Below are 14,943 nucleotides of genomic sequence, written 5' to 3'. Positions count from 1 at the left end.
TCTCCCATGTGTGTTATTTGCCAAGACTGGGTCTGCATCCACACTGCAGAAATAATCCTGTTTAACACCACTTTAACTGCCATGGCTAAATTCTGGGAAATGTACTTTTGTGAAGCATTTGGGCTTCACTGTCAGAGAGCTGTGGTGCCACAACAAACTACAAATCCTAGGATTCCATAGCATTCAGCCATGACAGTTAATGTGATATCAAACTATAGTATTTTTGCAGTGTGGATAGAGCCTGAGAGCCCTCAGCAGAGACTTGTATGCATGTAGCTAAGAATGTATATATATCTTGCACAGTATTAGGAACCATATTCATTAAGAAAGTTTAATAATTCATTAACCACTTAATCCCAAAGGTCTCAATTACTTCAGGGCAAGTGGTCAATGAGTGCTTAGTAGACAGTGCTATTAATACCTTCAGAACTGAAAAAAAAAAGGTTAAGTTAATGTTAAACATAACAGAAAAGGAAATAGCAGGAATGTGATGAACTGAACACATCTTATCCATTTCAGGGCGGGCTGTATGTGTTCAAGCTCTTTGACTACTATTCTGCAAGTGGAATGAGTCTGTTATTTCTTGTGTTCTTTGAGTGTATTTCCATATCCTGGTGCTATGGTATGTGATGTTTTGGTATCTTGACATTTATTAGAACAAGTAAAAGTCTTTTCTTTATTTCTTTTATTGAAATTAAAAATATTTTGTGAAAATATATCTCAATCTGTATTCAAAAATATCTGTGGAATGCAGCCAAAAGAGAGCATTAGACAATGGAAAGTAATATTTAACAATCTTAAAAATAGACAAAAATTCTGCAGAATTTAAAATCCTGTTTGCTCTCCAGAAACAGCTGTAATTCAGGATTTATTCTACACAACATACACACTTTACAAAAATTCTGTTTTCTATGCAAAAAAGAAAGAAAGAATTTTGTGTAGGATACGTTCTGCAAAGATACTTGTCATCTAATCAGGGCTTCACAACACTCAAGAAACATGGTTTTTAAAATGTGTTTGAATATTTTTGAATCTCCTTTTGATCCCTAACTTCATGTTTACATTGAAAAGGGGATCTTGATTACACTTCTATCTATCTTTACTCACTGAGGATGAGAAACTGTAAGAAAAATTTACTTCAGCAGTCATGCAGCTCAATATCAGCTGCTTCCCTGGTTGGCTGTAATTCTCCTGATGTTCTGCTCTTCTTCCTACATGATTTCCTTAAGACAAAGGGGCACTTCACATTCATTACACATTCAGGCATCTCGAATGTTATTTATTTCTAACATGAAAAACAAAAACTAGGGAAGACATATATGTCTGTTTCTGTTGGGTAGTTGCAACTGTTACAAAATTTAAGCCCCTGAAGCCTGGATATTAAGGAAATAAACATGTCTGTTTACAGAAGAGGTGGGCCACTGTGCAAGGGTAAGGGGTCGCATCAGCTTCGTAGGAGACCTTACAGGGCAATACCTGCTTCCTCAAAAAAAATCAAAAATCATGTTCAAAAAAGTATAAATTTCAAATATCAAATCTTGATCTTCCATTTTTATAAGGGACACAATTTTGCTATGTCATTATTTTTAATGGGACTTGAGCATACAGGGATTTTGTTATACGTGGGGGATCTTGGAACCAAAACCCCAGCGTATAACAAGGGCCCACTGTTTACCATATTTGGGGTTTCAAAAAACTTCTTGTGGCCTTAAACGAGTCCTGGGGTTCAATATGTGGTATAGATGTGCCCCACACTCCCAGTGAACATTTTGGAGCATTGTGGGACAAAAAAAATATTGTTGTTGTTGCAAAAATTGGTATTAATTACTGGGGGGTAGACGCCCTTCAAATGTGATGGAAATGCCCTCCATACCCCTCATTTTGGGGCATTCTGGAGTAAGAAAAAATGCAAAAAAAAATAACCTCTTTGGGGGCCGGGGAGCCACAAAAACAGTTTTGGGTGGGCCACATGCAGCCCATAGGCTGCACTTTTCCCAGCCCTGATAAAGTAGGATGTCTCTGTGTTGGCATAATATTACAAAATGCCAGCTTATCTATTAGTTCAAGGCATGAAGTCATTGAAGTTAAAACAGGGATGATGATGATGATGATGATGATGATGAATAAATAAATAAATAAATAAATAAATAAATAAATGAATGACTGGCCTATAATGAAGAAATTGAATAAGATGTACTACATTGCTGCAAAGGGGTTACTAATACCTAGTAGCTGATGTGATCACCTGTAAGCATACTGATGGCAGGCAGGCACGAAACAGTGGCTAGTGACACTCACAAGTGATTGGTCAATGAATGGCCTCAGATAAAGCACCAGTAAGATCCCACCTCTGTTGTAAGGAGAATCTTATTTATTATTTATTGGATTTATAGCCCACCTTTCTCTTTAAATGGGATTCAGCTGATATAATCTTGGTTTATATTATTTATTTTTTTAGGTATTTATATCCCGCCCTTCAGCCCTAATGGCTCTCAGGGCGGCTTACAATTATTATTTTTAATCAGACAGTTCCCTGCCCGCAGGCTTACGATCTAAAAGACACGACACAAAAGGAGAAGGGAATGGTGAGGGGGGGAGGGGATCAGGTCCAGCATTCTTCTCTCCCTCTGAGGCCTGGACCAAGGCAGATGGACCAGAGGGAGGGCTCCTCTTCTTCAGGCTAGCCCCTGATGAAACTGGGCCAGCCTTCTCTCTCCCTCAGAGGCCAAAAGATGACAGTTAGGGAGGGAGGAGCCTCTATTATTATATTACTATATTACTATGAGATCCATTGCAAATTGGGCAAATAAATGCTAAAGATAGTATTAAAAACTTGCTCCTGAGAGATAGAAGTAAGACTGTTTTTAACAGTTTCCACTGAGGATGGGCATAGTTGTCTTGAATTGTTCTTATGCTGCTAATGCTGTTCCTGGCTGATAGATATAGGTACCCACAGAATGCTGGTAATTCTTGTTCTTTCCTGTATATTCCATATCCCCAGCAGTAAAATCTTTCACTTGTCCCACTCACTTTCCAAATTTGTTATTATCCTTTAGCAAGGCTATCTTGAGGCAACAAGGCTACTATTAACTTTTCACTACATAGGGACAAGACTATAGAACTGTTGGCCCTAGATTGTGACTGTTTTAAGACTGGCTTTATTATGTATTTAAGAATGGCGCACGCGCACCACCACCACCCCGCCACACACAGGGTTTTCCCCCTCCCTGTATTCTCTACATTGGTTATTGAGTTCAACTAACATTTCATTTCTGTTTATTTCTTTTCCATTAGGTGTAAACAGATTTTATGATAATATCCAGGAGATGGTTGGGTACAGGCCCTGCATCTGGTGGAAACTCTGCTGGTCTTTCTTTACTCCAATCATTGTGGCAGTAAGAAACAAAATATTTGCTTTAGAATGTGAAAGATAATTAATAACCTTAGAAAGTTGCATGCAGTTTATCAAGCCAAGTTTTTTTTTAATTTTTAATGTGATTTCTATCATTTTTCTCAGTGTAAATCACAGAACATTCAAATTCAAAATACATAATTATTTTGTGTTTTCCATAGTAATAAAAAATCATACCTGATTCAATGAGAGATAATTTTTCATCACCTTTAAAAATTATTGTGTGATAAATAGGAAATAATCTTACAGTGGTGTGGAGGCTATCAACTTACCTTTTTAGTATAGAAAGTAATGTTGTGTATTCATTCACCCATCATGCATACACTCTATGGTCTTCCCCACTCCAGTGTATGTCAAGGGAGTCTGGTAACCACTGTCTTTCCCTTTGATAGTCTTGTGCTTTCTGGCCATGTATCCCAACATCTCTATTATGAGCACTATGCTGAGAAGAGTCTAGCTTCACGTGCTGCTGCATGGTAAACTGTGTATTCTTTTCAAAAACATTATAAGAATAAACACTTGCCCATCTAGCCGCATGTGGAGCTTATCTCTTTTCTATTTTCTGCTTATGCATGCATGCTTTCCAGTACTCTTTCTGCTATGAGAAGAAGAGTATACCTGTGCTTGGCTATATGGTAGCCTATATTACAAGGTGAACTTTGTCTGATCTCATTTGGCTTTTCATCTAATTTCAAAAGCCTTTTGTGAATGATGCTAGGTATCATCAAGGTGGGGAAGAAGAGATTGGGGGACGTGACAGAGAGGGTGAGGAAAAGAAGAGAATGGTGGGAACATCCAAAGAGACAACACGTGGGCTTGATCTATAGGGAGAAGTGAGTAAGAAAGATGGTGGTGGTGGTGGTGGTGGTGGTGGTGGTGATGATGCAGCACTGATCTCATCTGCCACTGATTTGCTGATCTAAGCAGAGTGGCCCTGAAATATTGTAGCTGTCAGCAGAAGAAAAATGTAGACCATCCTGATTATTATTAAAACTTTCCCTTTTTGCCCTCATGCTGCTCCCCACAATTGATCATCTGCCCACCCCATGAATTGTGATAAGCAATCTTGTTAAGCAAATCATGATAGCTAGTTAAATGAAACTTGTATATTCAGGGGCAGTGTACCTCTGAATGCAAAGTGAGGCAGATACCAAGAAGAGGGCATCATTTTCATACCTTGCTTGTGATATTTCAGAAGCATTTGGCTGGTCCCAATCCCAAACAACACCAACTTAATAGCATGTACATTCTACCAATTAATTATCCATCCTTATTCTCCCACCCTTGGCAGAGAAGGGAAAAAATTCCACAGAGGAACCTTCCTGTCTCCTACAGTCTCCTCTGTCCATGCAAGCCCACCCCTGTTCTCACAGTTCAGAATCAGTTGCCAAGAGGAACTTTTCCCTCTTGCTTTGTCTCATCCATATAGTCCTTTGCCAATGGTTCTGTCCAGCTGGATCTTCTACATGCTAGATGGACAAAGGTGGGAAATTTAAAATAAACAGCTAAAGCCCTACATGGCTTGGGCCCAGAGTACTTGAGAGAACGCCTTCTTCCCTATTGTCCATCCCGCACACTAAGGTCCTCTGGAAGAAATCTACTACAGCCAAAAATATCTAGGCCAACATCAGTCTCCCAGAGGGCCTTTTCTATTACTGCTCCAAAACTATGGAACGACCTGCCGGAGGAGATCCGTCACATTCCCGCTCTGACAGCTTTTAAGAAAGCACTCAAGACGGATCTCTTCCGGCAGGCCTTTCCAACTTAGTTACCCTCCCCAGATATAGAGATATTTGTCCCCTCATCTGTCTGTTCTTCCCCACCTATCTTTCTGCTTATTTTTTTAAATGCCTTTAATGTTTTTAATGTTTTTATACTATTACTGTTTAATTCTGTTTTAGTACTGGGAATGGGGGGGTAGGTCTAGGGTTTGATTTTTTTTAAAAAAAACACTCTATTGTAATTTGATGTATTTTATTGTTGTAACCTGCCCGGATTCTTCGTGATTGGGCGGGCTAGAAATAAATATATTATTATTATTATTATTATTATTATTATTATTTCCAAAAATAATACATCAAGAGTCCCAGCAATCATCCTCTCTCTGCCATTCCCGACTCCATCACTATCTCACACTGCAGACACATTTCTCCAACATTCAGTGTACATCTATAAATCTATTCTCCAGACAGGACACTGTAAACCTTCATGGGCAGAAATTTCAGCTCAGAAAATAATATTTATTTATCTATTGGTTAATCAGCTTGTTCAGGGATGTATTTATCTATGCAACACATACACTTTCCTATAACATCAAATGACAACATCCTTTACCTACTGAAGCTACAGCTCTGTCTCAACACGCACACACACACACATGCAGAGAGAGAGAGAGAGAGAGAGAGAATTGTCCTTTCCTTTTCTTTTCAGTTTGTTGCTAGATTGATAGCCATGGGAATTGTTCAGTATTGGATCGGTCCCACTTATGAATTTAACATTTTATAAACCCTAAATGAGTATAAGATAATAAAAACAGCTGAAACCTACAATGGGCACAAAAATAGAGATTGGACAGGTAGACAGATGGAGGGGATTCGAACGTATAATCGCTGCTTTCCTGTGTAAACAAAAAATTACCAACAAAGCCAAAACTTTCAAAATATATTTTTCAGGGAGTATTTATCTTCAGTGCTGTGCAAATGACTCCTCTCACTATGGGCGATTACGTATTTCCAAAATGGGGCCAAGGAGTTGGCTGGTTTATGGCTCTCTCATCTATGGTGCTGATCCCAGGCTATATGGCATACATGTTCCTTACCTTAAAAGGGTCCTTAAAACAGGTAAACAATGTACTTTGTATCATACCTACAACTGGAAATGTTCTAATTCCTTGGTTGTAGTATTAAAGTATAGTATATCTCTTAACTGCAATAAAATGTCTCCGAGTATTCCATTTTTGTTACTTACAACCCATGCTTGGTCAAACAGTAAAATATTAGCAGTCATTAGATAGATATTTTATCTTTCTGTGATTCTCTGTATCTTCCTGAGAGCTTATCAACTGAGAACTTTCTTTTAAATAAAATAGATAAATATCTGTGCTTGACCTCACAGTGTAAAACAGTACTGAAAGTTTTCTACAGGCCTGTCCATCTCATTTCGTTTCCAGTTGCCTTCTGAAAAGTGATCAGGATTAGCTTGATTCTCACATAACATTTCAAAATGGTAAACTGAACACCCAAGTTGATTTCTTTTCTGTGCCTATAAGAAGGTTATAATTTCACATGTGGGCTTCCCAAGCTACTTTTTCTCCATTTTATTTACCTTAAACAAATTTCTTCCCTTTCTTCTTTTTAACTTGGGACCTCAGTGATGTTTGGTGCTTCCTCTGTTCCTTACCTTAACCCCTTATCCCTTCCCTTCAGTCTTGTTCAGCTATTCCCTTTCCTGCAGCCTGGCTTGTACATAGGTTAGTGCTCTGTTCTTGCACTATCTTGGTTGCTAGGCATGCAAAGAGGACGAAGCTAGGTATATTGTGTGCTGATGTCAGCAACAAAGATCTTGCTTTTTCTCCTCCCACACAAAACAAACAGAAATACGGGAAGTAATCAAAACATCAGTGCTACTTGAAAATATCCTTGAAACCCCAAAAGGAAACCCTGTGAATGTAACTGGCACTGCTACACTAGCTGTCATATTGGTTATCATGGTAGGGAATGCCCCATTCCAAGCAGAATAGCTTTCAAAAACATTGTAAAACTATTTTACAGGAGCAAAACTGGCTGAATCAAAACCCATCTGCCATCTCCTCTAGTCAGATTTTGTTCTTTCAAAAACAAAAAAGTGATTATAAAGAGCAGTTCTTAGGAAAAATGAGTGTGAACAGCCCCCAGCTCTCTGGGAAATATTATTTATTGCTACTACCCTAGAGATTCTCCTATTAATTTAAACAGCTATCCGACTTATGAGCCAGGGCTAATTTCACAGAACTGGAAATTCTTCTCTAGTTAGAAATTGCATTTGAACCAAAAGAAATTGGAGCCTTCTGCTTCTCTCTCCTCTGAGACAAGCATTTGTGGATTCCAAAGCAGACTACATCTCAAAAGCTTCTCCATCATTTCTGCCCAAATCCTGGGTCAAATCTCAGTTTTCACACTACTCACAAAGTAAGAATAGCTGGACAAAAATCCTTGGCTGTGAATTTATTACTTACTGTTCTAGACATGAAGTTAAAATGAAGTCAAGGCTTCTTTGATGTTGTGTGGAAAATGGAAAACACTGAAGACCTTTTGGGTTCTTCCTTCTTGCTTCCCTCTTTCTCCCTCTCCTTCTTCTTTGCCTCTACACATTATGCCTTAAAGAGTACAGTCTTGAGTGATTATAAAGACATTCAAGATAAGAAAGGTGACATGATATTTCTCTCTTTCCTCCCACCTCTACTATATTTAGCGCATCCAAGTAATGATTCAACCAAGTGAAGATATTACTCATCCTGAAAATGGACCTGAACAAGCCCAGCAGAGCAACTCTGCAAACAAAGAAGCATACATATAATGTTTGGGTCACTGAAATGATTCAAACCTTCCTCTGGGGGGCAAACAAATATACACAAAAGAAATATGGTTGAAAATGACCACAAATTTATGTCTGAGAATAAAATTACCTACCTCTAGTGGCACAAAAGACCATCACCACTATAAGGGAAGCAATGTGGGTATGATCAAAACCATTTTGTGGGCTTAATTATTGACAATGTTTGTGTTTTCTGGCAATCCATAGACTGTTAACATTTTTATTCTCTCTCACTAAGAGTTGAATATCTTTGGGATTTATAAGCAACACATGTAGGCCATTTTTAATCTACCTTTTAGTGCAACAATTTGAAGTTTTGTGAAGGTGGTTTTTATTAATATTTTCTTACTGTTTGAATCCCAGACTGTTATTTCTGAGAACAGTTAAATTGGAAAGTGTTTTGTATTCACCAGCAAAGTATTTTTTACAAAAAAAAATATTACAGTGAAAACACTGCCCTAAAAGTATTAACCAACTTCATTCTTGGGTTGGTTTTTCTAATTTTCTTGAGATTCTCCTTACTTACAGCAGTATATTAAATTGTTCATATACAATTACCATTAACAAACTATTTCTAGATATACAGCACAAACTAAATTGCACCACTACCTATATTTATTGGGCCTCTAGAATTTAATATGTTACATTATTTTATAGTTATGTTTTTTAGAATATTTCAGTATAATTACTTGTCAGCATAGATGGACATTTAAAAAAAACAAGTGGTAATATGACTACATGTTAACTTCAAATTGTGATAAGCCCCTCCAAAAAAAATTGTCATATTTAAAACTATACACATTCTTATTTAAGCCAGGTTATGCTTCACTTTGTGTTGCACCATGCGCAGGTGTAACATGTTAACACTGAAACCATAGAACATAGAACCAAACAAATAGTTTATTGATCAAAATGCTCCCCAAGGAATAAAATTTAGGGCTTTAAAATTGGCACTGCTCTAGTCAGTCTGTTGAAGGTCTATTGATAATAAAGTTTTGGGTTAGCAAAGATATTATGAAGCACTTTGAAGAAAGAAATTTATTTTTATGCTGTTACTTCGGTATGTGTTTTTAATGGTAATGATGGTGATGTGATGAAACGGTCTTGCCATAAATAGTGTCACTCTGGGCTCTGGTGTGTACTTTCCACACAGGATTCTCTGGCTAATAGGGGTTTATTTCCTGTGTAGAAAACTGCAAACTGAAGAGTCCATAGTGGCAATTCTTGTTGGCAGCTATGAGACAAGAGAGTGAGGATCATGAGGAAAGTGGTCTGTGATGATTTGATTTTAAATGACTGTGACAGAACTGTGCAATGAAACATGCTTTTCAGCAAAACCTTGTGCAACGTACAATGTTAGATAGCACACACTTTATGTAGAACTACTCTGTGAACAACCTGTTAACTGTGAACGTTGGTTTTTTTGTTGTTTTTGTCTGAAGGTGACAAACATATGTTCTTGCAATAAGGTATTATTCTCAGAATGTCAAGCACATTATTGTAGAAAATATATATATACATATATTTCAACCTAACAAATAAAAATATCATAAAAAGAGTATTGTTTCGTAGGTTCTAAACTGTTTCATACAGTAGGTCAACTGTAAAATATTCAGAAATCTATGATACATGCTAAATGTCTATAGATGAACTCGCAAATAAATCCAAACATCTTGTAGATTTTCAGGGCTTAGAAGAAAAATAAAACGTCATATTTCACATGCTTCATATACATTATAACTGTGAATTTCATTAGACTTAACGTACAAATTCAAACTTTCTCTTTATTGTTTATGTAACCAAGTCCCATATTGTTCTAAGGAAAATGCAGTATTCAATGTTTGATTGTAGAACACTTATGACAGATGTTAGACAGATTTGCTCTTTAGCAAAATTCTGCACAAACTTATCATATATAGCACAAAAATAGTGTTGTAGAACTACTGTGTGTAAACTGTGAATAGCTGTATCTTTTTGTAGTATTTGCCCTTTGAAAAAAGAAAGAATATATGATCATATATGCTTTTTTGCAATAATGAATTATTCCCTAAACACCAAGCAAATTTATCTCTATATAAAAATATATATGTAATATATACACATTCTAAAATATATATAGAGCCTGTTTTAAAAAAAGAGAGAGTACAGTATAATTTAGAAAACTGCAACATTCTATGGACCAAATGTAAAATATTTATAAATTAAGATGCATTTTAAATGTCTATAAATGGTGTCCTAACTAAAGCACGGTTGTTATGTAACTTTCCAAGAGCTTAGAAAAAAATAAAGATTATATTATACATTGTGTGAAGTGGCTTTCATTTCATCCTTTACGCAGATTTTAAATGGATGTGTGTTGTGAGCCAAGCTCCAATATTTCAGAAATCTCTCTTGTCCACTTAAAATATAGCAACTGCCAGGACAAGAACTTTTTTTCAAGCAAAAAACAGAGGCTAGCTTGCACATTCCATCTCCTACTTCCTCCTGTACACTGGGCTTCAGATGAGACATCTTAGTTTGTTAAATTGGTTTATCTGTGACAGCCCAAGTTTAAGGAGTGGTGTGATTCCCCCTCTCTGCCAATTCACTATCTTTTTCTGCTACCATCTACTGCAGTAATCATCTGCCTTTACCTCAGTCATATCTGACTGCTTGTTTTCATACAAGCATGTTCACAGCATATGTGTTTGTGTGTTGTTTATCTTCAAGTTGTTTCGGATTTATGGTGACCCTAAGGTGAACCTATCACAGGGTTTTCTTGGCAAGTTTCTTCATAGGGGGTTTGCCATCACCATCCTCTGAGGCTGAAAGACTGTGACTTTCCTAAGGTCACCTAGTGGATTTTCATGGCCGAGTAGGATTCAAACCCTGATCTCCAGAGTCATAGTCCAATGTTCAATCCAGTGCAGGTGTATATTTCCTGTGTATTTTTTATTTGAGGGGGGGGGGTGCTGCAGAACGTGGTATTCCCTTTCACCCTCTGCACCACCAAAATCTCTCCCCTTGACTTTCTGTACAGCCTCTGTGGGGAGTGGAGAGTGTGCAGGATCAAAAACATTTGGATGCATTTCTGTAAATGTTTACTTGGGACACCACCACCACTCTTCTCTAGGCAGGTGAAAATAAATAAGGATTTCATGGCTGTGATCCAACATCATGCTGGTGGAGCGTTAAGTTTCTACCAGCATAAGTCTTTCCCAGGCTCATTTTGGGGCAAGGTTTTGGAGTGTGTGGTTGCCTCTGAGCTCCAGTGGTTTCTGGATGAGATGGATTATCTAGCTTCATTTCAATCTGGCTTCAAACCTGGTTATGAGATGGAGACAACTTTGGTCACTTTGGTGAATGACCAAAGAACTAGACAGGGCCAGCTCTCTGGGATTGGACTTGGGAGTGCTATTATGCAGTGGTTCCAGCCTTTTTTTTTTTTTGGAGGGGCAAACTCAGAAGGAGTGAACTCACACTCCTGTTTGATGCCCTGGCTGATTGGTTTTGTCCTGTATTCTGTTTAACATCTACATGAAAACACTGGCAGAGGTCGTCTGGAGATTTGGGGTCAGTATCACCAATATGCTGATGGAACCCAATCCTACCTTTCCTTCCCATCTGATTCGAAGAAAGCTGTCTTGGTACTGAACCAATGTCTATTGTTAATAATGGACTGGATGAAGGCAAGAAAGAAAGAAAGAAAGAAAGATCCCAAACAAGACAGACTTACTCCTGGTCAGTCGAAAGGCAGATCAGTGAATAGAGACTCTTCCTGTGCTGAATGGGATTGCATTTCCCCTGAACATGCAGGTTTATAGCTTGGGTGTGCATCTGGATTCAACTGTGAGCCTGGATGCCCAGGTTTCAGCAGCCAGGAGTGCATTTGCACAGCTAAAACTAGTGCACCATCTGCACCTGTTCCTTGAAACATCAGATCTGGCCATGGTGACATGTGCCTTGATTACATCCCATTTAGACTACTGTAGGCAGATCAGCAGTTGAAGGCCCTGGCACCGTGTGGTGGGTGAGCACCCGTCACTAGACCCAGCTTCAGTTCAAAAACATATAAAAATGCAGGTAGATAAATAGGTACCACTTCAATGGGAAGGTAACAGCATTCTGTGCCATCAGTTTGGCCACGTGATTTGTCTTTGACAATGCTGGCTCTTCGGCTTAGTAAAAGAGATGAGTACTGCCCCCTACAGTCAGTCTTAACTAGACAATCTTGTTAAGGGAAAACCTTTACCAAACACTTTACATGGAGCTGTCTTTGGAAACTGTTTGAAAATGGGTCCAAAATGCTATGGCTAGAATGCTGATCAGAGCCAGTTACAGGGTAGGGAGCATATACATTTCTTGTTAAAACAGGTTTATTTCCAGGCTACCAGTTTATTTCCAGGCACAATTCAAAGTGCTGGTCATGACCGATAAAGCCCTACATGGCTTCGGTTCAGCCCATTTGAAAGATTCCATCTCCCCATATGAACCTGGCATAGTCTTAAGATCTCCAGAGGGAGGTTTTATCTTGGTCCCATCATCATCACAGGCTTGCTTGGTGAGGACACAAGAAGGAGCCTTCTCAGTGGCTGCTCCCATTCTCAAACTCCCATCCATGGGAGGCTAGACTGTCCCCCACCCTGCTTTTCTTTTGCTGGCAAGCAAAGACCTTTTTGTTTAAGCAGGCTTTTAATATGTAGGCAAGGGAGTTTCTTATTAGAATGTTTTATTTATCCTTTAAACATGTGTATGTTTTTTAAGGATTTTATACTGCTTTATGTTCTATTTCAATTGTTTTTTACATCTTATTGTGAAGATTTTTTTTAATTGACTCTCTGGTAGCTGCTTTGGGTTCAAAACTGGGAGAAAGGAGGCGTACAAAATAAACAAATAAATAAATAAAGGCAGTGGAAGCAATAATGGCTACTCTGTCATGCCCCACCCTTTGAGAGTTTAGTTTCTGAGGATGAACCTGACTTACTACAACGGTGCCCTCCTCCAGCTCAGTCTGACAGCCACCTAAGTGATCCACAGGAGGTGGCTGTAGGAGAGATAACATCTCACAAAAAGCCATGGTTGAGGCATCTAGAACAGACCCAGTCCCTCCCCCACAGGCAAAGTAAGAAACTGTGTGCAGGCAGCAGGGAAATACCCTCCTGAAATAAGATCTTCAATTTGGGTGGGGCTGAGTTAGCATGCTTTGTAAGTAAAGGGCTTTCCCCCTTCCAATTGCTGGAAACAAACTTGATTCCTTTCCCAAGCCTGTGTTTACAGTGAGATCTGACTGAGATTTATGACCCTGGACTATTTCTTGACCTTGTTATCTGTTACTATGGACTTTGCCTAGGATTTGCCTCAGATGCTGCTGCAAATAACCACGCATAACAACAAGTTTGGAAGAAAGGCCACAACTTTATTAGCAAGCAATTGGTAAGGGTTGGCACCAAGCATGAGGTCAGGATCTGCGAAATCAAACAACCCCACGTTTGTCTGATTATCCAAAAACCTCTACCTGTTGCTTCAGCTGCTGATCCTCTGTCACCCTGTTTGCTGGTGCAGTGGGACAATAGGACATATTTCTTCTCTCTGGTTGCTTCCCCTAATAGGCAACAACTGATAGACCGCCAGTCAGTCATGGATTGGCCTCAGGGGGTGTACCTAGGCTTATTCTGGCTGCACATGAGCATTAAGGGAAGAAGAAACAGTCATCACCCCAGTGCAAGCTGCTCGTTCTTTTCTCCATGTTCAAGAGCAGCTGGGAAAAGCCTAGTCCACCCACACTGCCAATCATTAGCTAGGAAACAGAACTGAATCTAGCAGTCCCAGTCCCAGCTCTTGTTGCACAATGGGATGGAGTCCTTGCTCAAGGAAGTACAGGATACCTCCTTACACAGACAGACACACATGTGGGTATAACCCTCAGCTAAGTCTGTGTCTACTAACAGGGTTCTGGTCAGAGTGTCAAAGTGAGAAAGGGGAATGGATCACATTTTGCCGATAATCCAGATCTTGCTTGGAAAAGACTGAGATGTCTGGTAACATGATTCTAGTGACTTTCAGCAAAAGCTTTGGTTTGAAAGACTTATAATCTTAAAATAGGAGAAAATGGGAATCTCTAAATGTTGGTATTGTTCTTTCCTGTCTGAATAGAAAAGGCCTTGCAATCTCCTGTTCTTCCTTCAGTGCATCTCTATTCTGCATGCATGATTCTAGGAAAGCAGCCAAGTGTGCATTCACTTTAACCAGCACAGATGCTCTGCTTTTGTATTTTTCACACTTTATATGGAAACATCATCTGCCACTAGTTCAAAGCTATGGATCATTAGAGGATGCTTTTTAAGTCACTCTCCCATTATAGATGTATGTGGAATTCAGTTTCTCTATAAACTGCATGTTAATTATTTTTCTTCCTTATTTTTTCAAATACGTTATCAGCCAGCTGGAAATGTGCTCTACATATGCTTGTAATATAGTTTATATTTACTAATCAGTTCAAACTCTACATAAATTATTATGAAATGGAATGCTAATATTACTGAAGTAGGACTAATTATTTATGCCCGAAGCAATACAAACCTTATCTCACTAGTGGGGCTGAGCAGAATCTAACTTTGTGTTAATATTTTAGGATGTAATTGTACTATCAGCTTTGGGGCAAAGACTTCTTCTTTTCTTTCAAATGTTCCATTTCAAAATATAATTTACGTTTACCTGTTACCACCTCTTTCTTCAGACAGTCAACTTCCAAAACAGGTGTTGCAAGCAAAAGGAGCATCAAATTGGATCCTCATGACAACCAGCAAATAGGAAAACATACATGCAGACTTCCAAGATTATTGGCATTTTAAATTTGATTGCAATGATCAGCTTTGGGGGTAGGAATGCAGATTCAGATTTTGATTCTCTTCCTTGTTCCTCTCCCAACAGACATCTGCTGTTGCATAAACTGAACATACTGGCCATTTATTTCACTGAGT

General features: G+C 38.6%; 1 protein-coding gene across 1 annotated transcript in view; it reads left to right on the top strand.

Moving 5' to 3' along the window:
- The window catches only part of SLC6A1 (solute carrier family 6 member 1), a 72,786-nt gene extending 62,539 nt beyond the window's left edge, over positions 1-10,247 (top strand). The window contains exons 12-15 of the mRNA XM_089523494.1: positions 520-622; positions 3,295-3,395; positions 6,085-6,252; positions 7,862-10,247. Coding sequence (XP_089379620.1) covers positions 520-622; positions 3,295-3,395; positions 6,085-6,252; positions 7,862-7,966 — 477 coding nt within the window. The 3' untranslated portion in view covers positions 7,967-10,247. The remainder of the gene's footprint in view (positions 1-519; positions 623-3,294; positions 3,396-6,084; positions 6,253-7,861) is intronic.
- Positions 10,248-14,943: the final 4,696 nt, after the last annotated feature.

The sequence above is a fragment of the Sceloporus occidentalis genome, unplaced genomic scaffold (assembly GCF_023333645.1).
Source record: "Sceloporus occidentalis isolate IW3139 unplaced genomic scaffold, rSceOcc1.0.p SCAF_1, whole genome shotgun sequence".
In the NCBI taxonomy this organism is placed as follows: domain Eukaryota; kingdom Metazoa; phylum Chordata; class Lepidosauria; order Squamata; family Phrynosomatidae; genus Sceloporus; species Sceloporus occidentalis.
The sequence above is the reverse complement of the archived record's forward strand: the minus strand, read 5'-3'. Positions and strand labels throughout refer to the sequence as shown.